At 42.2% G+C, this 25965-nt stretch overlaps 1 protein-coding gene across 4 annotated transcripts; it reads right to left on the bottom strand.

Moving 5' to 3' along the window:
- Positions 1-696: 696 nt before the first annotated feature.
- Positions 697-25536, bottom strand: KLF3 (Kruppel like factor 3). Of its 4 annotated transcripts, none has more exons than XM_030947560.1 (7): positions 24805-25349; positions 20781-20819; positions 13695-13791; positions 7817-8312; positions 6837-6987; positions 2386-2546; positions 697-1224 (listed from the first exon to the last, which is right to left on the bottom strand). In XM_030947560.1, the coding sequence occupies exons 3-7, from the start codon at positions 13749-13751 to the stop codon at positions 1043-1045; spliced, it is 1047 nt and encodes a 348-aa protein (XP_030803420.1). In that variant the 5' UTR covers positions 13752-13791; positions 20781-20819; positions 24805-25349; the 3' UTR covers positions 697-1042. The 4 variants fall into 4 exon arrangements, with proteins under 4 accessions (XP_030803420.1, XP_030803422.1, XP_030803423.1 ...); XM_030947562.1 differs by having other exon boundaries at positions 703-1224; positions 13695-13794; positions 24805-25536; XM_030947563.1 differs by lacking the exon at positions 24805-25349 and adding an exon at positions 24686-24779 and having other exon boundaries at positions 703-1224.
- Between the last annotated feature and the right edge of the window lie 429 nt (positions 25537-25965).

Raw genomic sequence — 25965 nt, 5'->3', positions numbered from 1 at the left:
AGGAGAGTACCATAGACTCACAGAATCATAGAATATGCTGAGTTGGAAGGGATCCATCAGGATCATTGAGTCCAACTCCTGGCCCTGCACAGGACACCCAAAAGTCACACCATGTGCCTGAGAGCATTGTCCAGACACTTAGACAGGCTTGGTGTTGTGACCACTTCCCTGGGAAGCCTGTTCCAGTGCCCAACCACCCTCTGGGTGAAGAACTTCCGGAGGGTAAACCATTGACTCAGCTTCACGCTGTTCCATCCATACACTTGCACAGAAACCAGACATACAGAGTCACACAAAGTCTTCCTTTAACAAATCCACTGGGGCATTATGTAAGAAAAACAAGGATATATACTACACTGTAATACAGATGACAGATGGCATTGGTTTAGATGCACAGTATTGCGTACGGACCAATTCCTGCCCATTTCTCTTCTTGACTGGGGTAAATGATACTATGAGTCAATCTTTCTGTAAAGTAATTACACTGTTTAGATTTATTTCCTCAGTATTACTATTACTCACTGTTTGGGCAGAGGGGATTTCTAAATCAGGTGACTTCCTAAAACTGTTGTATGAACCACACTGCAGAAATCAACACAGCTGGCAGAGTCCATTCATTGCATTGTTGAGCATAAAATGAGAGTGTATCCCTTACGGGGCACATAAATAATAGTCTCTGGCAAGGACTAGCACTTCGGATATTCAATAACATTTACTATTTTATCAGTATATGCTGGGTTGATTATATGAAGAAACCAACAAAAGCTGTTAGTTTAAAAATTCCCTTATTCACAAATGAAATACAATGAACATACTGAATGCAGAAAGGGTTTGCTTAGCATCCCCAGAAGAAAAAAAAGAAGTGTTCACATTCTTTAGGTCTGACCCGTGGCAAGGACATAGAAGGGTTAGATAACATCTGTTACTGACCATACGTAAGCTTTTAATGGTACAAACTCAGAGATCCAGACCAGCTGAATCCAAATTAAAATGCATGTGTAAAAAACAAAAAAGTGTGGCAGGAGTCAGGGAGAGAAGACATTCAGACTAGCATGTGGCGTTTCCTGTGAAGAGCGAGATGGTCTGAGCGTGAAAAGCTGCGGTCACAGTCTGGACACTGGAAGGGTTTGATTCCTGTGTGCTTGCGGAAATGCCGCGTCAGTTCATCAGAACGAGCAAACTTCCACGTGCACCCCTCCCAAGTGCATTTGTAAGGTTTTTCTCCTGGAAAGGAAACACAGAAGTGGGGATTTAAGATGTGAACACATCAGTTCTGATCACATTAAGTTCACAAATAAATCTGATAGATTTATTCTACTGCCTTGCCAAATTTCAGTAAGTACTTCAATGCTTACTCAAAAAGCCTCTGAACAGCTCAAAGCTGAAGAGTATTCTGTGGTAGAAACTGTGTAGTCGAAGTTAACTGACCAAAACATTGCTACCTGCTGCAACTTATATTTTTTATTGCCTCCCTGTTCCTCTCTCTGCCATATTAGCACTTGTTTTATATTATGACACCCAGAAGGATGAAGGTTTAAGCATTAGTTCCGAGTATTTTCAAAACTGGGATCTCATTTTCTGGGAGAAAGGACTGTGCTACCATAAAGCACAACAGCCAGAAATCTTGTGATTTCTGAAATTTAATGCAGTGTAAATGACTGGCATCACTGCCGCAAGTACCTCAACTCAAACTCTCTCTCTATCATTACTAATATGTCATCCTCCTCCTTGAACAGCACTGTATTGCCCAACAGGTAAATGGCTTGATGCACAACAGAGATTAACTGGGCTCCATTTTTCCTAAAAGAGGGTACCCTTGTAAAAACCTTGGATGTATATATAGTCATTCAGCATGCAAAGATGAACATTTCTGTGGAGAGCAAAGATGGGGATGTTTACTGAATACTCATTCAGATAAAAAGCACCACTGCACCAGTGGTTAGCATCTCCAGAGAGCAGATGTGTTTGCATTTGGCATACAGTCCAAACTTCTGCAGATGGGCTACTCCCATAGAAATTACAGTCAAATTTAACAGTGATGTCATAGGTGAGCCAGTGCAATTTGAACTGATTTGGTGTTTACAGGCTGTGCAGATTGAGTAAACTGCAAGCAACTGGACACAAAATGAGTGAAGAGCCAGTGAATGTAACACATATCAGCATGCACTGTGAACTGTTCTGGCTTACAGTCTCTTATTGTAGGTTTTTCCTACTACGTCCTCTGTCTTTTGCTCAGGCTATAATTATTTTCACAACAATGCCAGAGGTACCTTCTGTCATTTTGCTATTTACACCTGTGGTCACCTGGCCATTAGCAGAAGTAACAAGCTTAGCCTACTATTTTACCACAGACTTGATGAAAGAGAAGCACAGCTATGCTCAGACCTGTATGGGTTCTTCGGTGAGCTTTCAGGTGGGAGCTTTTAGTGTAGACTTTGTTGCAGCCTTCATAATCACATCGATGTATTCTGCGTTTTCGTTGTGTGTCTGGGGATTCCACAGGTAAAGGTCTCTTTCCTGGCTGAACTATAACTGAAGGGTGATTCCTGCAAAGTTAAATTTATGTTAAAATCAAAAACATTTAGCACAGCAAACCTCAGCTAATATGATTCATAACAGAGCCTTTTATTCACTACCACTCTGTCTCTTGGCAGAAAGAACAACATTACATGCATGTCGAAAAATTCAGAAGGGTTTAGCAAATTTTGTGTATTTTAGCAGTAATATTTTTAAATGTTTACTCACTTTGTGGCATGATGTAGCCATTTTTACTACTTCCTAGTTCTTTTTTAAAACTTTCAGAGAAAAAACCCCATTCAACTTTGTGTTTTTCAGTCAAACCAAATTTCTTAAACCCTGAGTGAACTTTTCTTGCGTTTGTTCACTTTTTTTTCCCCTTCAAATACAACTAATTTGATTGTAATTGGAAACAGCTATTCCATATTATTAAAGAAATTGTATCTTTAGGGTTTCAAAGCAGAACTCAATCTTTATCGTTCCAGCCACTCCTTTAGAATGTAATTAAGAATTTCCTGTTTGGTGCTGGCAGCAGGGTGCGGCCTCCCTGTACCACTGACGTCAATTCCTAAAAGTAGAGCTTAGCCTGTGTGCCACACCCACAGGATGTCTGAAGTTGTCCCTCCACCTTCTTAAACACCATTTTTCACTTTAGAAGCTCACAGGTACAGTGCAGGTAAGACTATGAACTAAATGTGGACTTCTGCTGTAAACAAACCCATCAATGTTCACGTGTGCGAAAACATAAAAGCTTCTTAAAAGGTGTCTTTGACTGTTGAATGACCCCCCTACTGTAAAACTGGGGATAACCTTGACTCTTTCTTCCACATCAATCTTAAAAAACTCATGTTTGTCAAAAAGGTATGTGTCGAATATAACATGCAGATATTAGCATTCCTTGTTGCAAAACCAGCTCCCCCATGCAACACAAAGGAACTTTCTAGAACTCCTGTCTGTTCTAAGTTAATGTATTTCACATGTTTTTACCAATCAACTCATGTTTTGTAACACTGGGTTCTATTGGTTACTTACTCCAAGTTCCTTTAGGGCCTAATATTTAGAAACATTGAATTCCTACTTCCCTCAGCACAATAAAGGGCACGTGCTGAAGACAGAGAATCTTGAGCATGGCTTAAGAAGAAAAGATTTTTCTATGACCCCACAGCAGCAGGATGCAGATAACCGATGTGTGAAAACTTGAATTCTGTTATTGATTCTTTTCTTAAAGAGTTAGAAGCTGGAAACTGGGAACCAAATTCTCTTTCTTGGGTGGTTCTGTGACTGTTGGGTGATGTACTCTTTAAGAACACATTAAGTCTAGCTAAAAATATTATAATGGCAGGAAACCTCAGATGGTGATGTTAGACAGAGACACACACACTCTTAAATAAGAAGGCAGGCTTCTAGCTTCCAAAGAAACAGCTCTCCAAAGCAATGCTCAGTTTCAATGCAGTTGCATACCAGTCTTTTTGGAGAAGCTCGAGCTTAGGACAGCAAACAGACTTGGTTTAAGTAATTATGTGTGGAGCCTAGTCCTGGACATGGTAACATCTGGGAAAAGGGAGAGAAAGGATATTGGCCATTTGTGATTTAGATTTTCAATCTGCAAGTGTCTGGAAAAAGCACTGAGAATGTCTCCTTTTCCCCTTATGGGAGAGGAGGCTGGCAAGACAACAGAATGTTATCAATAATCAGATAGGGTGTGGCAGTTTTAAAAAATGGCTAGGGTGGTGTCAAATTCAGAGGTAAATATTAAGTAAGTGCCAATAATAAAAGCACAGCCCTAATTCTTTCGTTCCCTCTTCTACAACTAGATGTAAGTTCATGTATGTACCATTTGGCACTCTTCAATAGGTAAGAGTACCTTCTAAAAATTACGGTAAAACTTCAACAGCTTTTTCTTCTTTACCACAGACCATACTATGCTGACAGCATGAGTTAGACTTTGAAACTTGCATTAAAATACGTTAATGAGGCTCCTTATACTATTATTATTACCTCAAGTTTGATTTTAGAAATAACTGCAGTTACATTGATTACCAGACATACTAGAAAGTCCAACCATCCCTCCAGAAATGTCACCAACATTATTTTTAGAGATAGACAGATAGATATAGACAGATATACTGCCAAAAGCTAACACTAAAGCAAAATAAGTCACTTAAAAATCTTAAATTTAAGTCACTTCAGTGAGACTAAAGGTTTCCTATACCCCTTTAATGCAGCTTAGATGTCTGGGCAGTTGGAACCAATGAATAGTGATAAAAACTTCAATGCCTAGCTACAGCTCATAAAGCTGTGAGACAACAACATTCTTTAATAATAAAGGTGTAAGTATCTCACATCTCGTAACTTGTGTGAGTTGTCTATGTATTTTTTAATGATAAATACAGTTTATAAACTTGTTTTGGATACAGCAGAATGTGAACCTGAAAGGGCTGGCTCCAGGAGCAAGAACTAGAGCTTCACAGGAGAGCTACAATGCAATTTAAGCTGTTACAGTGCACGGACAGAATCCCCATGAACATCACACTCTATATGGGCAAGCAGAGTTGATGCTTAGGAAACATGGACATACAAATGTTTTCTGTAATAAAGTTATCTACATATGAGACCAAATTTTACATTCTTTGCTCAGTGGATGGGTTTGCTGGGGAAACTACGCCCAGTGGGAAATAAATAATGCAAATCACTATTGCAGGGGACAAGTCTGCAGAAGTCTCAGCCCTGGAGGAAGGGTGTGGTACCAGCCAGGAACAGCACTTACTGGTTTGCTCTTGTTAAAGAGACTTAACAAAGACAAAAAATAAACTGAACCATTTGATAGTCCTGACCTAGCAGTAGTTAGTTCCAGCTACATAAGGATCTGACTCCCTTGTGTGGTAGGTCCATTATGGAAGGTAAGTTACTAACTAGTAAACATGCATGCTTACTATTTTATGCAATAAACATGTATAAGGTGATTTAAAAGAAACTAATTTATAAAAGCTAGCTGGCATCCAATTGCCAAGAGCCTGCAGTCTCGGAGGTGCATCCAGACTGTTTGAAGACAAGGAGGGGTGCCCACAAGAAGGCTGTTGTGGAATGCAGCCAGCCATGGTGCTGTGGTGTGCTTTTGAACCCCATGGCCATCTGCAGGAGGAAGAGGCAGCGTTCTGGAGGAAATACAGGAGATCACCCATCCATCCCATGCTTTTCCTTCTCTCTCTGAACCATAATCACACTGGGTTTTGAGCGTGTGACTTGAAACCCTCTTTCCCTTACTCTGTAAGGTGAGGTCAAACACAACCACCTCAAGGATGACAGTGAGCAAGAGAGAAGTGCAGAAATGGATCCTGAGGTTCTGTGCTGTGAGCCCTGCTCAGCTGCCAGCTTCAGCTCCTGCCAGAGCCACGTTGGCAGCCTGCACTGCCTGCTGAAGGATGACCCTGGCTCTGTGTCATTCCGTGGCTTTAACAAGCTGACAGGATTTTCCCCAGAAAAACAGGAAATGGAAGGGTGCCCATGGCTCCTCATGAGAGGAGAACTGAGAATTTTTTAATGTTTTCAATTAAAAGGTTTATGCCCCAGACCTAATTTCTTCTTCTAGCCCTTGTCATTTCTTCTGCAAACAGCACTGGTTTAGAACCCATTAGATCTGTGACCCAGTTCATGCAGGGGGCCTAGTAACAGCTATGCCAGCACAATGAGTTAATACAGGGGTGGAAAAAGTGGCTGTGAGGGAAGAAAGCTTCAGAAACTACTTGAGGTGCCAAAAAAATCACCCCCAGAACAATGGCCTCAGGTAAAAATGCAATTTCACTTATACACACAGAACTTGTAAGGCTGAAGAGGTTCTTCCCACCAAGCAGGCAAAATTTTTGAAAAGACAAAGAAGTCCTCCAAGAAGAAAAAGTCACAACACTCATTTTAAAGAAAGGTATTTAAAGTAACATGGATAGATATATCAGTATGAACTGTCTTTTAAGTTTCTTTCAATTTTGCGGCTGGTTTTACATAAGTAGGTTATCACTGGCTTATGGGAGTCCTGCTTTCAGTAAATTGTGGAACTGTAACCTATCATCACTTTAGAAATGCATTTCAGAAATGACAGATCTATTGCAAGGTATAAATATGTATCAACTCCTGTACTGCTGAAGAAGGGGGAAAAGAAAGTTGAAATCACATTTCACAGTGGCAGTGGTGGGAGGGATGAACGTGTATTTTATTACATGTTCTAAAGCACAGCAACAATCCTTCCCACTCCTCAGAACTGCTAACTGCTGTATGAAGTGCTTTCCATTGCTCTGCTGATCTTGGGACTACTGTTAGCTACTTACTCTTGCAACATTACTTGCTGAGGAGACAATGAGGTCATCATTGGAGGTGACATTTGTTCAGGATAGAAGTCAGTCTTTGATGGTTCACTTCCTGGCTCTACTTTGATTGTTTTCTTCAGTGTGGGCTTCTCATAAGACTCAATGACAGGCACTGTATGGCAGAGGGTAGGAGAGGGAAGGCAACATATACAAATTATGAAGAGTTATGGAAATAAATAATATTTTAAAAAACGCTATAGTTAAAAAAATCCATCAGTTCTACATTTACTGTGACAATTTACACTAAATACAAAATCTTTCAGTTAGTTATCTCCTGATGAACTATGACTCAAAACATTTCTATTAATTTTCACCAGTCCGATGTTATTATCAGTCCAAATCTCAGTAGATCAATAGTTTATGTAGATACAAACAAGAGCAATGGAGCTGGTGAAGGGTCGGGAGAGCAAGTCCTGTGAGGAGCAGCTGAGGGAGCTGGGATTGTTTATCCTGGAGAAAATGAGGCTCAGAGGAGACCTCATCACTCTCTGCAACTGCCTGCAAGGACAAGAGGAAATGGCTTCAAGGTGCACCAGGGGAGGTTTAGGTTGGACATTAGGAAGAATTTCTTCCCAGAAAGGGTGATTAAACATTGGAATGGGCAGCCCAGAGAGGTGGTGGAGTCACTGTCCCTGGAGGTGCTTAAGGAAAGACTGGCTGTGTCACTCAGTGCCATGATCTGGTTGGAAAGGTGGTGCTGGGTCACAGGTTGGACTCTATGATCTCAGAGGTCTTTTCAACCTAATTGATTCTGTGATCCTTATCCTTGGTAAGTCTGGTAAAATATTTACACAACAAATTCTATGCCTGTTTATTCTGGAAGAACAGAAATTACTTTCCACTTCCTAAAATATCAACAACCCACAGAAACCAAGTGCTTGGATATTTGTCTTATTTTGTGGAGATGAGACAGCATAAAAAGCAATTCTGACAACACCAACCTTGCATGCTACTTGGAGTTTCCATCTCATCTGGGAGAACTGTGGACACCATGATGGGCTGCTGGAGATGGGGAGCATACATGAAAGGAACTGGCTGGACCACAACAGGCTGAATAACCGGGAGTATCCCAGGGCTTCTGAGTCCATGGCGTGAAAGAGCAGCGGCCATTACAGGAGGGATTGTTATTGGCATGGAAAGAGGCTGCACTCCTGGGGGTGACGGTGTGAATTTACTGAGAGGTGAGCTGGGGGAGGACAGAGTCAATCCAGGTGAACTTCTCCTGTGCACAGTCTGAAATTTTAGTGGGGAAGGAGAACTTCCAGTTGAAGGTGGCGAGCTCCGTTTATTTACGGTAAGGTCTACTGGCTCCATCTGGATCCCATTTGATAGTCCTTCAGGGCTGGAGTAGAATTTATTGTGCAACATACTTGGTGTAGAATAAATGACGCCGTATTTGTTTGGCTTCATTTGGTCCATGTAATTGGATGGGTATGACTGTCAGAAGGAGTGGAAAAGAAACACAGAAAATCAAATAATAAATCAACACATGCAAGCAGCTACTGCTGAAAAAGAAAGGCAGCCAATAAAACAGCAAAATGAAAAAGTTTCAAGAAAGCACTTTGATGTAGTTTCTAAATAAAATGGAATTAAATAAAGCCTCAGATTCCCCACACAGGAAGTTAGGTTCTGATTCACTAACTGTTTCAGAAGCAATGTAAGACAGATTATGAAAACAAATCTTCAAGGCTTATTCAGCTACTTTTCTCCCTTTAAAATTGCCTGTCATATATTCATGCCTGTACATTTCTTAACTGACCTGGGAGATAATCTGCTATGCCAAGCATGTAACTGTGTACTGAAGATCATCAATTCTGGAAACAGGGGAGCTCAGCTGGGTTTAGAATTGCAAATAATGGGTCCCAATCAACTGCTAAAGTAATTGAAAAACAATCATCACTAAAGAAAGAAATTATGAATCTGAACCCTACAATCAATACAAAATACTCAGCTGAACTATATAAATAATGGGTAACTCAAGAGTGCAAAAGGTAAAATCTAAACCTTTCTAAACGATTTTTTGAGATAAAAAGCAGCTACTTAGCCAGTCTAATTTTGGAAAATGAGCACAAGGATAAACATTTGGTGTGTTGGAAGAATGTTCCTCTTAGTGGTAGCTAGCAGTTCCCATTACAATATAAACCCCAAAACTAATCTTGACCTATGTGGCGATCTCCACAATTTAGTAATAATTTATATATTTATATATATATGTATGTGTGTACATACATATTATAAAAGTAAAACACACATATCTAGTGATTTTTGAAAACCAAGAAGTATTAACATGAACTGTAGAATGCAGTATTATTAAACAAATACTGTATTTAAAAACTGTTAAAAACTGAGGTTGTTCACTAACAGCTAACTCACAGTGGAAACTGATGTGATGCTCTAACACAAAAATGAGATACAGAAAATGCAATGCACATAAATTTTAGTTGTGTTTTCAACTTTTTGAAATAAAATGCTATCTTTGGATTTTAGGTAAGTAAACTAATAATAAAAAACTAATTACTTCCTTGGCACCAAAAGTATTTTGATGAGTGGGATTAAAAATGTTCAAAATGGTATAAAGTGAAACATCAGAAGCATAAAACTACTGCATTTTTATAACATTATTTCCATAACATTTCAATTCTTTTTCCTCCTGGGGTGAACACTGCTGTCAATATATCTTCCTGGTTTCCTACCTCTGTCTTCCCTATGAGGAAACACTTGGTTCATTTTAAATGTCAATGGTAACAGGAGGTATTTTTGCAAAATGACATAAGTATAATTTTCTTATTTTCAGTTACTGTTTGAAACACCGAGTTTAGAAAATATTATATTTTCCTCCTGCATTCATAGCACTGTGATAGAACAACAAAGCTGAGTCCCTCAGTCCATAAAACATTCAAATAAAGCAGCACACAAAATGGTGATTAATCTTCAGACACTAAATATTACATTAAAATCTCTGCAAGTTATATATTCTCTTTATGACTATTCTTACAAATTCCATCTATAGAAACATTCATCTTTGATGGTAATTGGTTCATCAAAATTTTATTAAATGCCATTATTCAAGAAGTACTGTCTGTAGACTTGCCAGAACTGCTGAGCCAAGGTATGAAATTATCAGCATTCTAAGTGATGGAGACCACTAAATATTGATATAATTTAATATTTAGCAGCATTTGGTATCTATTAAATTGGATCAAATTATGGGCATAGCCAAAAAAATAATAATTTTTTCAAGTAAGAAACATTAAATACTTCCATTAAAACTCCTTTTATTGGTTTACAGTACAGAGTTCACCCAGGTTTAATGAACTGTAAACATTCCACCACTAAGCATCAGTGCATTTACAGTGCTGCAGGATTGTCAGGGATGATCACAATGTCATTGCCTATGAACTTCTCTTCCATTGCAAGAATGCTAAAAAGGAAAAAGCCTGTGAAATTTAAATCTCCAGGAATGCTTTTGGCCAATGAGTCTATTAAAGAACAAGCATCCTTAGGGGTAACCTTATCCTGAGAACACCCGGTGGGAATTCAAGGAATAACTGTCTGGATGCTCACATAGCTTCTGCATTCTTTGATGAGGGAGTGATGATGATTGTGATTGATTTTGGTGCACAGCCTGCAAAAGGGTAGAAATGCTGCTGGACACTGGGAAAACTGGTCTCCTGAGACTGTGGGCAGCTTCCAGGTGGATTTCCCCCTCCCCAGCAGGAGGCCAGCAGAATATGCCCACAGTGAAGACTGGACCACTCATTTTTTTGGATAGGTGAATAAAAATGCCAAGATTCAGTCACATACAAAGATAAAATCATAAGTAATTCCACAGGTGCTTTGAGTTGTGCATTCTGCAAGGCCAAAGACTGTAAACATTTCTAGATGAACCTGCTTTTATATATATATATATGATAACCCTTTAGACCTCAGTATGTTACATACTGCATTGGCAATATTTAGATACTGTATTATCAATAAATTGAATCGTCATGACCCACATAATCAGTGTCATACTTCTTAGCGCCTGACCAAGTCTTCTCTCTACTACTCTGCTACACAGAGAAAAACCGTTTATTCCAATTCAAACAAAAAGCAACTTGTTTCACCAAATGGTAACTGGTCCAAATGTTTAAAAAGTCGTTTAAGAAGTCCTTGCAGGTAAATAAGTAACCCTGCAGGTAGGACTCAGATGACTTTGTCAGTAGTTCATTAAGAACTATCGTAATGTATGTTCAATAATTCATTTCAATAAACGGCATGAGCTGTTGGTAGAGTGATGAAATAGTGTGGGTGCAAGCTTCAGTCACCTGAAAAGTATAGTTAATCCTTTCAGCCACACACCCTGAAACACAGTGGTGTCAAAACCATTACTAATTTCCTCCTTCCCCTCCAACTACTGTGATGTTTTAGAGACAAAGACTTTACACCTACAGTGTAAAGAGTACACCTACATTCAGAGAGAAGAGTGAGATATTCCTAAGAGGCTTAATTTAATTTGGCCTCTAATGATTCTATCAGAATGAAAGATGCAATACAAATAATCCTGATTGCAGACTTCCAGGTTATGTTAGCCCAGTGTGCTCTGCTTAGCACCTCTCAACGTCAATACGACAATTTCTCTCTCATTCCACCTCCTCAAAAGGTGGTCAAGAAAACTAACTCACTCAGTAGCTGCTATCCTTTCTCATTTTCTCTCCATATCACAATACCTCCCTTTAGAGGTGTCTCCAGAGCAGTTTCTGTTGTGGCACCAGGGCTCCAAGGAAACCACAAGACCAAGAAGAGCTAGGGGGGCTCAAGGGCTTGGGGCTAAGCAGCCTCTGTGTGTACAGGACCTGAAACACACATGCTCTTCAGCCTGAGGGAAAACAAAGTAGTGTCCAGTGATGGAAACGTCACCCAGAAACCATACTTTCCTCTGGACTTTCTGCTTTTTCTTTTCTGCTTTTTTTTTCCCCTCATGCAGTGGCAAAAAGAAAAACATACAGATGTGGTAAAATGCTCTGAGTAGTCTTTAACAGCCGGTCAGAGAGACTTAAGAGAAGACTCCAAAGGTCCAAAGCATGGAAGGCACCACATCACTGGGAGAAGGATATGGTACAGAATAACCAATATTTGGAACTCCAGCCTTGAAATGCACTTGGCTCAGAAACACTCCCTTGTTTTTCCCACTGCAGTTTTTCCTTCATCTGCTGGTCTGGGAAAGACTGCTTGCTCCTCTCCTGGTGAGCTTTTTGAGGGACTGACCTTGCACATCTGGCAGAAGCACAAAGCTGTTTGGGGCACTTGTGTGTCTAGTGCAGAGCCCCAAACCATTGCAGAACCTTCTCTGGGAGATGAAGGCAGATGTGCCCAAAAGGTGGCCCAAAAGACAGCAATGACACTTCTGATTTCAACAGACACCATTAATAGTCTTAGAGTATAGCAGATAATCACCACGAATCTTAATACAGTTACACTGTAACTGGAATTAAAGTGACAGGCTGGCCAATACTAAAATTCTTTCTTTACTGGAATTCATTGTACTTTCAGTGACAGTTATTTTTCTATCATTACTCTCCAGCAAATAAACCCCACAAAAGTCAAACTGTAATTTTAAAACGCATATAAACCTAACTCCCAAAAGTGATATTAATAGCACAGAAGAAATCAGACTGCTTAGAGATGCATTTAAATTTATGAAAATTACTCTTTATTTTAAATAAAAGAGGAAACAAACTTTTCACTGAAAGATGCCATTCAGAGCACAAGTTTAAAGGACTCTGAGTTATATACACTGACTTCACCCTTTTAATGGACCAGCCTTTCTAGGGGTGTGGTTTCATGTTACACTTAATCGGTTATTGCAGGCTAAAAGCTGAAAGGGGAGGTTCTCTCATGCTCTCTCTCTCCCCTTGCTCTAATATTGAGCAGCTGCACAGAATGAGTCAGATCAGCTTCTTGATCTGACCAAAAAATGAGTATTTTTGGTGGGTTAGCAATTCTGACCATTCAGTGAGCTGATCCAAAGGTTCCAAACCATTCTCAGACCACACAATTCTTCAGTCACGCAAAGGAGACACAAAGCTGGTGAGGAGGGAGCAAAGTCAAAGCCTTTCCTTTCAGCAGCAGCCTGTATCATCACAATTCTCACTGTACTGCTCCCACCTACGTGTCCCACTGCTGTTGCTTATCAGACTCTTCTCTGAGATGACCCTATTCTCTGAGTTCATGGAAAGTTAACCCATTTTTAAAGAAGCAACAAGTGTAACTAAGAGGAGTGTCTCCTCTTCCCCTTTTCCCCCCTGTCCTAGTTCTCATTTGTTCACTTGGTAAAGCAGTGCAGCCAGTTTACCCAGCAAAAAGCCATTGTTGGTTTGGGTTTTTGCAGGATTAATTTTCTGCTGTTTAGAGCAGAGCTAGCCACAGGCACCTGTTACCACAACCAAGAGAAAAACAAAAAAAGGCACAGCAAGAAGCTGTTCACTTAGTTCAAGGGTGTAACACTGAAACCACAGGCCATTGCCACTTCACCATGAAGCGTGGCAACTTAATTTCAGCCCACCTCCGTGAGCAGCATGAGCCACAGAGATGATATTTACAGAGCAGTGGCTCAGGAGTACAGGGATGCTCCCTCCTCTCATAGGCAACTGCTTAGGTCATTTAAGGCAATAAATTAATAAACTACAGAAAGTTTTCCTTTCTGATTGCACTAAGAGCAAAATAGAGCTTCATATGCTTTCCTAACCTAGTCCAAATCTTAATTACAACTCATTATTAATTTAAAGGTGGAAAAATTAAAGAGTCATCTTTAGGGCCAAAATATTTGAAAAGTCTTACCACTGAAACAGGCTCCATGGCTTCTTGCTTGATAGGGACTGGGTCAAACATTAGCATCTTTTTTATTCACCTGTCCTGATGCCTCTGAGGTTCTGTCCTGCTGGGGAAAGACAAGGTGTTAGAAAGCCATGGGAAATACCTGAACCAACTTTCTGAATTGTAGAGAATTTACTAGTTTGTCAGATTAATGTGAATATTTATCCATCTCCAACAGAGATTTTTAAATCTTTGACTGAATTTATTGCAAGATTTTTCTTTCCAAATTGCTATTGAAACAAAGGGACATCTGTTCACTTTAAATGAAAGGCAAATTGAATTTCTGTTGTGCATGTCAGCACACCAAGACCACAGAATTTTCACTTTCATTAGCTGTCAAGTGTTTTAACACATCAGAGTTTAGACCACACATTTCTCATCACCATTACAACCTCAGAATAATCTTGTTTATACAAGTGAACTGATTCTGGAAAGGATCTCTCTTTCCTAAGAGTCCTAACAGAAACACTCAATAGATCACATACAGTGACACTGATATCAATGCAAAAAAAGGATTAAAATTCAAGACTAACTTGAATTACATTCTACATGCTACAATAACTTAACAGAAAAAATGCATCAGTTACTAGATATTAGTTATTATCAAGATAATAGATCAGTTATTAGATATTAGTTATTATTAAGATAATAGATTTACTGACAATTCAACAACTATTTGTGCTAACTGTGCAAAATAAAAGCACTTTAAAAAATCTGCTTGCATTCTGTGCAGCTTCAGGGTTTTTTTCCTACAGTGTTCAACCTTACTTGGCCAATCCCTAAATGCCTGAAATAAAAGTATTTAGCATAAAGCATGTCACAGCTCTCATACTACACATTTGCCATGGTGATCTTGGAAAGATACTGGGAAGGAAAGCAGATACCTGTTCTGGGTAAAGCCATAAGGGTACACGATGAAACTAAGAGGAAGCAAAAGGAATTTGCTCACAATGACATTTAGATGTTGCCAGGCTGTTTATAAATCACTCGAGGTTATACATTATATGACTGATGTCAAAGGAGCAAATTCTGATTTTACCCCGCAGACTTAGCCCTGCCTGGGGCGCTGCGACCTCTTTCAAGAGCGAGGGCAGAAGTAAATGACACAAATTCAATGTGGCCAGTAGATGGCACTGGAAAGAAGCGAATCCAGCCAGGCTCCAGCATCGGCAATTCACCCCCTTCAGCAGCACAGGCTGAAGGCTCACCAACACATTCGTACCTGCGGCTGGGAAATTCTCCCAGGAATGTAAATGAACATTTAAAGATGTACCTCCTCAAATTAAAACAATTCTAATAAGCCTACGCTAATGAACAATTTTGCAGTTAACGTGTTCATAGATCAAAATTTGTTAAGAGAGACAGCATGAGTTGTTACAAGTCTACTGTTAGTTATTCAGGTATATAAATGAAGTTTAAAGACTTTTGGAAATATATTACAACAGTGTGTGCTTTGAATAATGGAAACAAACAAGTCTCAGAGTAAATTATAGTATCTTCATAATTCACCTTATAAAAGTTGAAGGCCTGACAAAAACAAATTGCAAAACTAAAGTGAAACAAATTATGCAGCTTAATGAAATTTCCAGTTTAGTACGTAGTTTTAGTTTGGGAGCAGTGGTGTAAGATAGCACTATGTGCTGAAAGTTGTGGTAATTCCTTAAATACCTTAAGCATGTTCGTGAGAAGGTTATTAATTATACTATTTTCTTTGAATGGTTATCATTAGATAACTGCTACCTAGTTAATCTTTCTCAGGTTTCAACAAGTCACATAGCTAGAGCTAATGTTTCAGAATACTGACTTCCCAGAAATATATCCACACATCTCTGCATCACCCATATTCTCACACATTCATCTGCACTGTGAAAACAGAGCAGTTGTACTTTTAGACACGAAAAAAGTTTACAGTAAAATGGAGCCACTCAGAGCTCCTATATAGGAATTTGGAACTAATTCCTTTCAGGTTTCCTGAAACTTCTGATTTTTAGCTTCTATGTGCATAGATAAAGTAACACACCAATTTGTACTTTAGTGAAGGAGGAAAGGAAAGAAAGAAGAGAAATAGAGAAAGAAAGGAATGGGGAGGAGGAGAGAGGGAGAGGAAAGAAAGAAGAAGAAGAAGAAGAAGGAAGAGGAGAAGGAAGGAAGGAAGGAAGGAAGGAAGGAAGGAAGGAAGGAAGGAAGGAAGGAAGGGGAGGGAAGGAAGGGAGGAAGGAAGGGAGGAAGGAAGGAAGGAAGGGAAGGAAGGAGGAAGAAGAAAAAAAGGGGGGGGGGGGGAAGGAAAGAAGAAGGAAGGAAGGAAGGAAGGAAGGAAGGAAGGAAGGAAGGAAGGAAGGAAGGAAGGAAGGAAGGAAGGAAGGAAGGAAGGAAGGAAGGAAGGAAGGAAGGAAGGAAGGAAGGAAGGAAGGAAGGAAGGAAGGAAGGAAGGAAGGAAGGAAGGAAGGAAGGTTGTTCTAAGTGAATGCAACGACGCTCATCCTTTGTGTAATTTTTGTAATTCTAAAACTGTATTTTCTTCAGTTTAAGAATTACTTGTTTTAACCTTTTGCTCCAAGAAAGTGTGTGAAAAGACACTTGATACACATTTCATGTGTCATGCTACAGATTTCAGTGTTTCCTGAGATAGCTCTAAATCACTGTGCAGGAATTAAGCTGATATAGACAACACGAAGTGTACTACTCTGAACAAAAGTGAAAAGTAATTCTCAATCTTTCCCAAGTGCAGTCATCTAAGATCAGCAGAGGAAAACTTTACTTTTATGTAAATTTACTATGCTGCATCACAGTACAGGAATCAAGCACTTCTTTATCATGTTACTCTTAAGCAGGTTTCTTTTCCCTGTTTTATAGTGACTGGAAACCAATTTTCAAGAACAGAAAATTAATTAAAATGCAACACTTGGTCCTGTAGGACCGCTACAGAGTCGATACAAGTGAGCTTTGGATCTGACATTTAAAATTTAGTTCAAAATGATGTATTTCTAAGGCTGTAAATAAACTCACAAAATACTCCTCTTTGTATTAAAAATAATGCTCCAAATTGATAGCTTGGACCACACTTGTGAGCAAATATGTGCATGTACAATCACACAAATAAAGCATGGTACTTCTACTAAGAAGCAGGTAGTTCTTCCCAGAATATTTGTAAAATCATGCCTATTAACTCAAAACTTCTCAGTCTTTCTCTCCTAAACATTTGAGAAGGGGGCAATAAGAAAGGTAAACTTATCTGTTTCTATTACAGAGGAATGAAAAAATAGTTGGGTTCTACTTTACCGAGTGATTTCAGAATCTACTTGCATAAAGGCCTGCAAATTGTTTAGTATATACAAATAATTTCTGGAAAATCAAAATACCATCTCTCATTCCTGAGGTGCTCTGGAAAAACTGGTGAGGTGACAACAACATATTCATGTTAAATGTATTAAAAATAAGCACTTTTGTCTTTGACTTTATTAGGTAAACTATTTTGCATTAAAGGGTTTTCTCATGCAAGGTAAAAGAATTTAATATGAATGTAATCTGAAACTAAATAATTAACTGCAATCCGGTAAGCAAACATTCCACCCTCTCTTTTTTTTTGGCTCTCCCACTTTTTTTCTGCTAACAAGCCACCCAGTTTTACTTTCTTGCCTCCTCCCATTCACTCCACCCAGTGGATCTCTGCCAAGTCAGTCCAACTTGTCCAAACAGGACCTGGCTTTTGATAAGATTTTGCTCACACCCTGTACTTCAGAAAGACAAATGAAGCAACTGGGTTTTGTATGCAAATCGGGACAGGTGCAAGGTAAAGTCCAGGCAAAGTCCCTCAGTATTCCCCTATCTGAAGTCCAATGAAGACAGCAAGCCAGAAACAACACAAATTCTGTCCTTATGATCCAATATACAGCCAGGCATCCATTCCAGAAGGGAAGTTAATTATCATTAGAGCTCATCACCTTGTCAGGATTGAACACTTGTCAATATTAACTTCTTGACAGGTGTATGGTTTATTGTTTCAGAGACATAATTAAGATTAAATGAAAGCTGAAAGGTACTTAAACATGTATTCTGACAATAAGGGCTTGTGTGCATTATTTACCCTGGATGAAATGTGCAAAGTGGTTAAAGAATGCACTCAGACCTCATATCTGCACTGCACAGCAGCTGGAAAAGGGCAACTGCAGTGCAGCTACTCCCAGCAGCCCTGCACATCTACCTTCAAGGTCCACCAACTCTGCAGACCTGCGATGAAAGGGTGGGGTGGAGGGCCAGTTTTGACTGCACACATCCAACAACAAAGGTTTGATCTAATATAAAGCCTGTGCTCCCATGAAATACCTGGAAGAGCAGCCCATGACTGACTTGCTGCAGACAGGGGGTGGTGACCATACACTCTGCCCCTCTTCACTCTGCCTGCCAACACATACAGGGTTTATTTCCTCAATCTTTGTGCCCGGGGGAAACAAAGGAATGGTGCCCCATGCACAGCAAGCTTTTATCTAGAAGCTTCAAGGTATGATTGTTATTGTCAGTATAATTACAGAATAGTGTAATGGTATCTGCTAAATTAGCACTGCATGAGTGCCCTCTGCAAGAACTGCAGCTCTTGCAGCACTGTTTGAATCCAGCAGCAAACATTATCACGCTGCAAAAGCTCTTCAGTCCAAGCACTCTGGGACTCACACATGCTGCTCTGAACCTATGACTTCTGTGAACCTCAAGACAAACTTGCTCTGATACAAGGGAGAAACAATAGTATCAGAGGATTCTCCACTGATAAAATCCAGAAGAGAAGGGAGGTCTTCTGAACCCAGGTGAAAAGTTCTCTTTAGTGGAACTTCCGAAGAGTTTGACAGAGAGGAACCAGTTTCTGAGACAAACACTCCCTGAGGAATGTAAAAAAGCTGTTTTCCAGAGCTCATAAGGTATTTGCACTTTACTGTACCAGTTGCTCATCAAGACCTGAGTCAGCAAAAGAGTGTTTCTAACGTTCCATTAACTTTAATGGGAAGTAAGCAAGTGCTTAACTGCACTTGACCCCAAAATAGCAGAAGACAAAGAAGCTCTCCAGTTCAGCCCAGCAGTCAGACTCAGCCAAAGCACCAAAGGTCCAGACGTGGTGCTGTGGGAAGAGACCAGAGCAGCCAAACCATGAGGAACAGAGCAGAAGGAGAATCAGAAAGAACCAGCATGCCAAGAAAATGTTCTAGTGATCAACAGCTTTCTGTGTTTATTTGCTGGATTTGCTCTGGGTAACAATAACAATTGTTGAAAAAGTTAAGAATATTTTGTAAAAGAAAATTGTACCTGGGCAAAAATTTTCTCCTCAAAGTTTTATTGATAGGCATTAAGAAAAAGAGCATTTCTACAGAATTCTGTATTGAGTATTTCAAACTTTATTTGTTTCTTAGCAAAGACTTAAAAATCTTTCATCCTCCTCTTTTCAGGACTGCAAGTAGGCTGAAAAACTTGTGGTTTTGCACAACTTGTGCATCATAACTTTGTTGATGTCACCTTTTTTGACTTAGAACTGCTTTGACATGTAGCTGACCAATTAGTATTTCAATTAAATTTCTGCTAATACTGTTGCAGGCTCTTTGAAGCCATGTGTCTAGAAATGGCTTTCTTGTATGTAAAAATCTCGGGGAAAAAATGTTCTTGAAGTGCTTGTAAAGAAAATATCTTCTTTACCAAGGAAAAATTGAGCCCATGTAAACCCTGTTCAACCTTCAGTTCTATACTCACTAAACCTAGGAGGAGAACCTCTTGAGGCACCTCCATTAGACAATATTCTCCCTTATCAGGGCAGACTGCAGTCTGGTTTCCTGTCTCAAGCTACTTCTTAGAAGGAGAAACAGTCTAGTAAGGATAAAAGACCAGACTTTTGAAAACAAATGAAGTATGTGGAAAGGTATGATAATCTTCCCCTTCTAAACTGAGCTTTGCTTTTCTTGTTGTGTTTTTCTTAAGTGGTTAATTTTTAAGATAATTTGAAAGGAGAAATATTAAACCTTACAGTTGTGAGGGGAAAATGACAGAAAATACTGTTCTCTTATGTCATTGGGTTCTGCTATTTCAGGAAACGAGAAAAAGAGATTCAACATCTTTATAGCATGGGAAAGAAAAAAGAAAATCTAATCCTAGAAAAAGGAAGTATACATTTAAGAATAACAGCCTAAATGATAGATTTGAGCAAGAATCCAAACACAGGGCAAATGATAACGGACTTCTATGAACCTATGGAAATAAAAAAAAAAAAACCAAACAGGAAAATGAGCTGGACAGTGTAGTGAGTACAAATGTGACAGTGATCAAAGTAACTTAGACTCTAAAAAAAAAAAGTGGAAACTCTGTCATGTCTTCATGGATCAAGCTGGTTGGTTGGTAACACACATGGACTGCATAACAGACAGACCATGCGTTTGGTGGGAGGGTTTTTCCCTTCAGTTTACTATTTAAAACCTGTTGGAGCTTTGTCTTTCCATTTGGCTGATCTACACTTACACCTTTTTCCCCTGGGAGATATCACCTACAGCTACAAAACCCTCAAAGGAAGCTTTGGCATCAAGTAACCGCTTCACAGGGAAGAGTTAAATCTCTCCTAAAACCAGCTCTGCCAAACTTCATATTCTGGATTGGAAGCAACTAGCCTCGGAATGAAAACACAAAGATTGAATGCTGACAGCATAAAAGAACTCTAAAAGTCCTCCTGTTAGCGGTCTTAATTAATATTTAAAAGTTGGTTTACAAAAATTATTATAATTTTAACCTCAGTTCCCTATTTTACAGAACTTCTGGCTACAAAAAGGTGTGAACCACAAAATTTACTGCATTTATTATACAGCAGTTTCCAATATTAAACACAGTTAAATGCAACTCTTTTCCTCTGTCATTGGGAAAAAAAGATTAACTGTTTGAAATCTTGGGCAAATTAACAGTACAAGAATTAAAATATATAATTGTGTTCTAATGGGTAAACTCGTCCATGGTGTTCTAAAACAAACAGAAATAACAACAAAATAAAAACTGAGAGCAACACATTAAAATAATCAATAAACAACTTACCAAAACGGCGTAGCCAAATACTTCCTTTTATCTGGATTTCTGAATAGACAAAAAACAGTTTGCTGTTAATATGTTCACACAATCCAATAAAATTTTTTTCCCATACAATTAAGCTCTGAAAGAAGTTTAAATTGTGTACTTAGATATTTCCTAAAGATACGTTCAGTGATCTCAAACAACTAACTTGTAGCATCCAGAAGAGCAAGAGCAGGAACTAAAAGACTACTTTAAAAATGACTGGAGGGGAAAAAAAACACGAAAATGAAAGGGTGGAAGTACTTCTGTGTGTACAGTAACCATGCATATTCCAGGCCATAAGAAACACAGAGGAATAAATACTCCATCTTGCATTTTCATCCAAGGCACACTGAAGTTAATGCAAGTTTTTCTCTCTATTTCAGTGAGCTTTGGTTTGGGTTCTTTAGCTCTTCTTCTGTCAGATTCAAAGTAACAGAAAGATTTATGTTTTTCTCAATTTCCTCTCAATTTCTCACTACATCTGCCTGCAACAGGGTGAGTGGGAAAAATAAATATAAAAACAGGAGTGAAACAATTACTTTTATGCCTTCAAAAATGTAAAATGTGGGACAGCAGTACTTATTAATGCCGAAGAAATTTAGACAGCAGTGCCTCATTTTCTGTATTACATCTGGAAGACAATGAGCCTTCTAGCCTGCATAAGGGGAAAATACTTCTTTTGAGATTTGGAAATACAAAGTGCTCATAGTGAGCCGTTCAGGCTGAGTAAGGGCTGAAGTCAAAACCCTCTCCTAACTATGAGCCTACAGAAGTGGACTTTCTTCTCACATATGCTCTTTATACATCAGTGCAACTCTGTGACTTTAATGGAGCTATTCCAGATCAGCTGATGAGCAAGTGAGAGCAGAAAACTGGCTCACAACTTTCTGGAGACTTGAGTTCAAGTTTTCAGCGAACAGAGCTCAAAACTCCAGTTCACCCCAGAAGTGCATTGGAGTGGAAGGGGCGTGTTAAAGGTTAACTTGGAAACCTCGTTATGACATAACACAGGCATCTTAAGCAATCCTGAGTGTGTAGAGACATGATAACTCATCGGGTGGGGATTGGGAGTTGAGGGGCAGTGACAAGGGGCCTGGACAGGCTACTGAACTGCCAGAAAACAGCCTGAAACAGGAAAGAGCACCACATATGCCACTTGGAATGTGTGACGCAAACCCCAGCCTTGAAACAAAGAACAGGAAACAGCTCTGCTGGCTGTGCTGGGGAGAAAGCACAGAGAAACATTTAGGCGGCCCTCCCTGACCCTATATTCATGAGCAGCTGGAGTCTTTTAAAACAACAACAGTGGGTGGAGGTGTTTGTTCACTGGGTGTGAATAAAAACACTGTCCTGATGCAGGGGACCTGCCCTATTTACAAACAGGCTCCCTTAACAGGCAGGAGCAGGAGATTTTAAGACACCACAGGTCAGGAGTATTTGCTGAAACCTTCCCTTAGACCAGTTGGTTTATTACTGTATTCATGCCAGTAACTAAACAGAGCTCTGGCCTCATGACATCAGAGGCAGCACCCAGCCTGGCAGAAGCACCTTCTTCCCAGAGAGCTGGGGGATGAGAACTGCAGGAAGGATTTCTAAAGCTTGGGGCTGCTCCTGGACAGTGGCTCACTCACGCTCAATGCTGCTCCATAGCTGAGCACCAACATCACTCAGAGCACCCAAGAATATTTTTCTAAGCATTTACATGCTTAGCCTAACACATCCCTGTTTTCATATGCACTCAGACTTCACTTCAGAATCTGATTTCCCAGGAATTTACTACTTTTATTTTTGAAGCACCCACATAAAAGCTGAATAAGTGAAGCTGAAGCAGAGGAATAGCACAACTTGTCTAGATTTCAGGCAGTAGAAGAACTTCAACACTTGTTTTCCTTCAAAGCTGTGGTTTCAAACATTCTCTCCTCTCTTAGATACCTTGCATCAGTTATTTATACACCATGGGTGGATAAATTCTAACATTATCAAGTGTGAGAATGTTACAGCAAATTACGTGGATGAGTACCACAGCAACACCAATGAATACTGTGGGGTTCCAAGGTTGGAGTTTAATAATGAACACGGGGTAAAAACTGGCTAGCACAGCACCTACACAGCAAGGTGTGAGTTTTATGCCAATAGTGTCAGTTCCTTACTTCTTCATACTGAATAACTGCAAATACAGGTAATTTGGTGATTGTATAACATCTTTATTATCACTGAGTCTTCAACTCATCTCACACATCTTTATTTATCTGAAGGCTTTTGTTTTGGCTAAACAGATGTTGACTAGGTCAGATGGTCACAGCACCTTAGGGCTCCCTCGCAGCCCTGCAACTTGGAGGAAGTTTTGCTTGGATTCTTAGGACAGGGAAAGACCATTTAGCATTCTTTCCTTCCCCCACCCCTTGCCCTTACCCCCAGTCTCCCTTGTGATCCGTACCATAGCTACAACAGCATGTGCAGGGAAAAAAAACAGAAACATTTGCCTGCTTGTGAAAAAAAGGCTACTCAAGTCAGCTTCGGGTTTTTTATATTTCAATACTAGGTAAGAGCAATAAATTCCTAAAAATAAAAGGTGAAAGCTAATTTGAAATAAGTGTCCACTGGGTAAGGTGAGATTATCAAATCCAGATATAAATCATCTCACACAAGCACCAGCTGCTCATATGATTATCACACCGGTATCTTAAAAGTATTTGATGGAAAGTCAGTAGTCAGAAGACATGTCTTTCTTTTCAATACAGGTAATGTATATTTATGAATATTAGTTTAAATGAAGTCTTGAGAGCTCTCCTATCAGCTACTCAAATTCAGCTTTTCCCAACAATTAAACCTTCAGAGTTCAGTTCCACAAACAGTGACACTTCCTGAATTCTCAAAGGTGAGGAAGTGAATAAAACAGTGGACCACGCATGTACAGTACCTGAAGCAAAAGGGAAGTGCACAAAACATCTTTAAGGTATTTTAAATGTAACTCCTGAATGACCACTTAAGCTATTCTGAACTAGGTCTCTCTCCCGAGCTCCAGTTAGCGCTGTGCTCTCCCAGCGCAGGCTCGCCTTGCTGAGCCTTCCTTTGCCAGGGCTCCCCTGGCTGTGCCAGGCACTCACCTGACAGCGGTCCGAGGCAAATAACTCCTATTCCCATTTCGGTTAAAAAATAAATAAACAAAAAATTTAAAAAACAAAAACAAACTAAAAACCCTTAAAAAAACCCCACCAATAAAAGACATCTAGCAAAGGAAAGGTTATTTCTAACTCCACACTTCGCTCCTGTGCTGTCGCACGTTTTACCTTCGCCTGCATGGCGGCCAAGCGGTGCTAAGGTGACGTGACAATACGAGGGGCAGGGATTCGGGAGCCGATTTCATCCTAGACTTCACCAGGAGTTAAACGGGGGCCATGGCGCTTGCCGATCCGCTCCGGGAGGAACACGGCCCGGACGCCAGCTCCTGCCCTGCCAACTACTGAGCGAGCCCGCTATACTTTCCACCTCGGCCTGGTCGGGCACTGTATCCCGCCCGGGACCCGATGGCACTTCAGACTCGGCCCGAAGTCGCGCCTGTGCCGCCCCGGCGAGAGGCCAGGGGCTGCGGCCGCGCAGGGCGAGAGAGCGGCCCCGAGGGGCGGGCGGCCCGCGGGCCCTCCCGCCGGGGACAGGCGGGGGGAGGGCGCCGGGAAGGCGCCCCCCGAGCGGCCCCGCCGGCCACACAGGTGTGCTGCCCGCCAGGCGGACAGCGGCGGCCCTCCGCCCCCGGCTCCCGCCGGCCGCACAGCGAGATTCCCAGGGCACCCCCGCGGCGAGCTCTGCTCCCCCTTCCCCGCAACCGCGGCCTGACGGAGACCCAGTTCCCGCCACCCCCGGCGTGGCTGCGGCTCCCGCGGCATCACCTTGCCGCCTGGGGCTCCGCGCTGCTCGCAGCGCCGGGAAAACTTTCCTCCTCCGGCACCTCCATCCCGCAGACAGCAGCACAGCCCGGCCCCCGCATTACCCCCGCCCTCACACTTACGCTCGGCAGGCGGTGCGGAGCGCGCCGCGATTTTCCGTCGGCTCCCGCAGCGCCGGGGGTCGCGGTGGGCAGCGGGGGCGCTCCGGTGGGACCGAGGCGCGAGGCCGGCGTGTCCCGCGTCCCCGCGGCTAAGGAGCCTCCGCGGTGTCTCCGGGTCTGTGTGCGAGGAGGAGCTGCCCGCTCCCGCCCTCCGCCCGCTCGCCTTCCCCCCGGGCTCCTGGCACCGGGCCGCGCTGTCACATGACGCCGGCGCCGCTCGCCCTGCCAGGCTCCCCGGGCCGGCGGGGTGAGTGGCGGTGGGAGGGTCACGGCAGGGAGCGCGGCCGGGCGGGTCCCCGCCCGCGGGGTGGAGGCTCCGCCGAGGGGCCGGGGCGAGTCACCGCTCACAAACAGCCGGGCACGCACTGACTGGGCGCCCGCCCTGCCTCCCGGGGGCAGACAGCCTCGCACAGACACTAATTATCCCCAGCAGCCCGGGGAGGAGAGGGAAGGGGAGGGGAGGGGGGGAGCGGGGCCGCCCCACCGACAAACCTGCCGGTCCAGCTCCTCCTCCCCGCCCGTGTGTCAGGCAGAGGCGTGCACCTGGCAGCGGCCCTGCGGCAGGGCGCACCCCTCCCTGCTCCCCTCCCTCCACGTCCACCCCGGTCGACCTGCGGCGGCAGCAAAACAACAGCAACACCCAGCGCCCGGGGGGAAGGAAGGGAGGTGCTCACGCTGGGCCGCTGCCGCCGAGCTGGCTTCGCCGGCGGGGGCTGGGAAAGGGCGCGGGGCGGCGCGGAGCCGGGCGGCGGCTCCCAGCCCTGCCGCCGCGGGCCGCCCGCCGCGCCCCCGGCGCGCCGGGGAGGTGGTGGGGCCGGGCGGGGCGAGGGCTGGAGCGCGGCGGGCGTGGGGCAGAGGTGTCGGCCCGGCTCCGCCCCGGCTTGGCGACCGGCCCGCCGGGACCGCCGGCTGCTGAGGCCCGTGCCGGGGTGGTTTTTATGGCTGTGCTCAGCCCGTCGTGCCTCGGGTGCGCTCCCGCCGGAGCGAAAAGGGGCTGGCGGGGAGAGGCGCTGCCAGCTTGCCTCGACTCGAGCCCCGTCGCCAGAGGCGGCGATCCCCTCCCTCCCCCAGCCGTGCCGCCCCTGCCTGCCCAGCCTTGCGTCTGGCACCGGCCCGGGGCAG

This window comes from Camarhynchus parvulus, chromosome 4 (assembly GCF_901933205.1).
Source record: "Camarhynchus parvulus chromosome 4, STF_HiC, whole genome shotgun sequence".
In the NCBI taxonomy this organism is placed as follows: Eukaryota; Metazoa; Chordata; class Aves; order Passeriformes; family Thraupidae; genus Camarhynchus; species Camarhynchus parvulus.
This window is presented reverse-complemented; position numbering and strand designations above follow the sequence as displayed.

What these genes read in the sequence shown, in the direction of transcription:
- KLF3 (XM_030947562.1), bottom strand. Translation starts at nt 13,751, where the DNA reads ATGCTAATGTTTGACCCAGTCCCTATCAAGCAAGAAGCCATGGAGCCT. An exon ending in AACTCCAAGTAGCATGCAAG is followed by an intron (nt 6,988 to 7,816) that starts GTTGGTGTTGTC and finishes TCTGCCATACAG; the next exon opens with TGCCTGTCATTGAGTCTTAT. An exon ending in TCACCGAAGAACCCATACAG is followed by an intron (nt 1,225 to 2,385) that starts GTCTGAGCATAG and finishes TTTCCTTTCCAG; the next exon opens with GAGAAAAACCTTACAAATGC.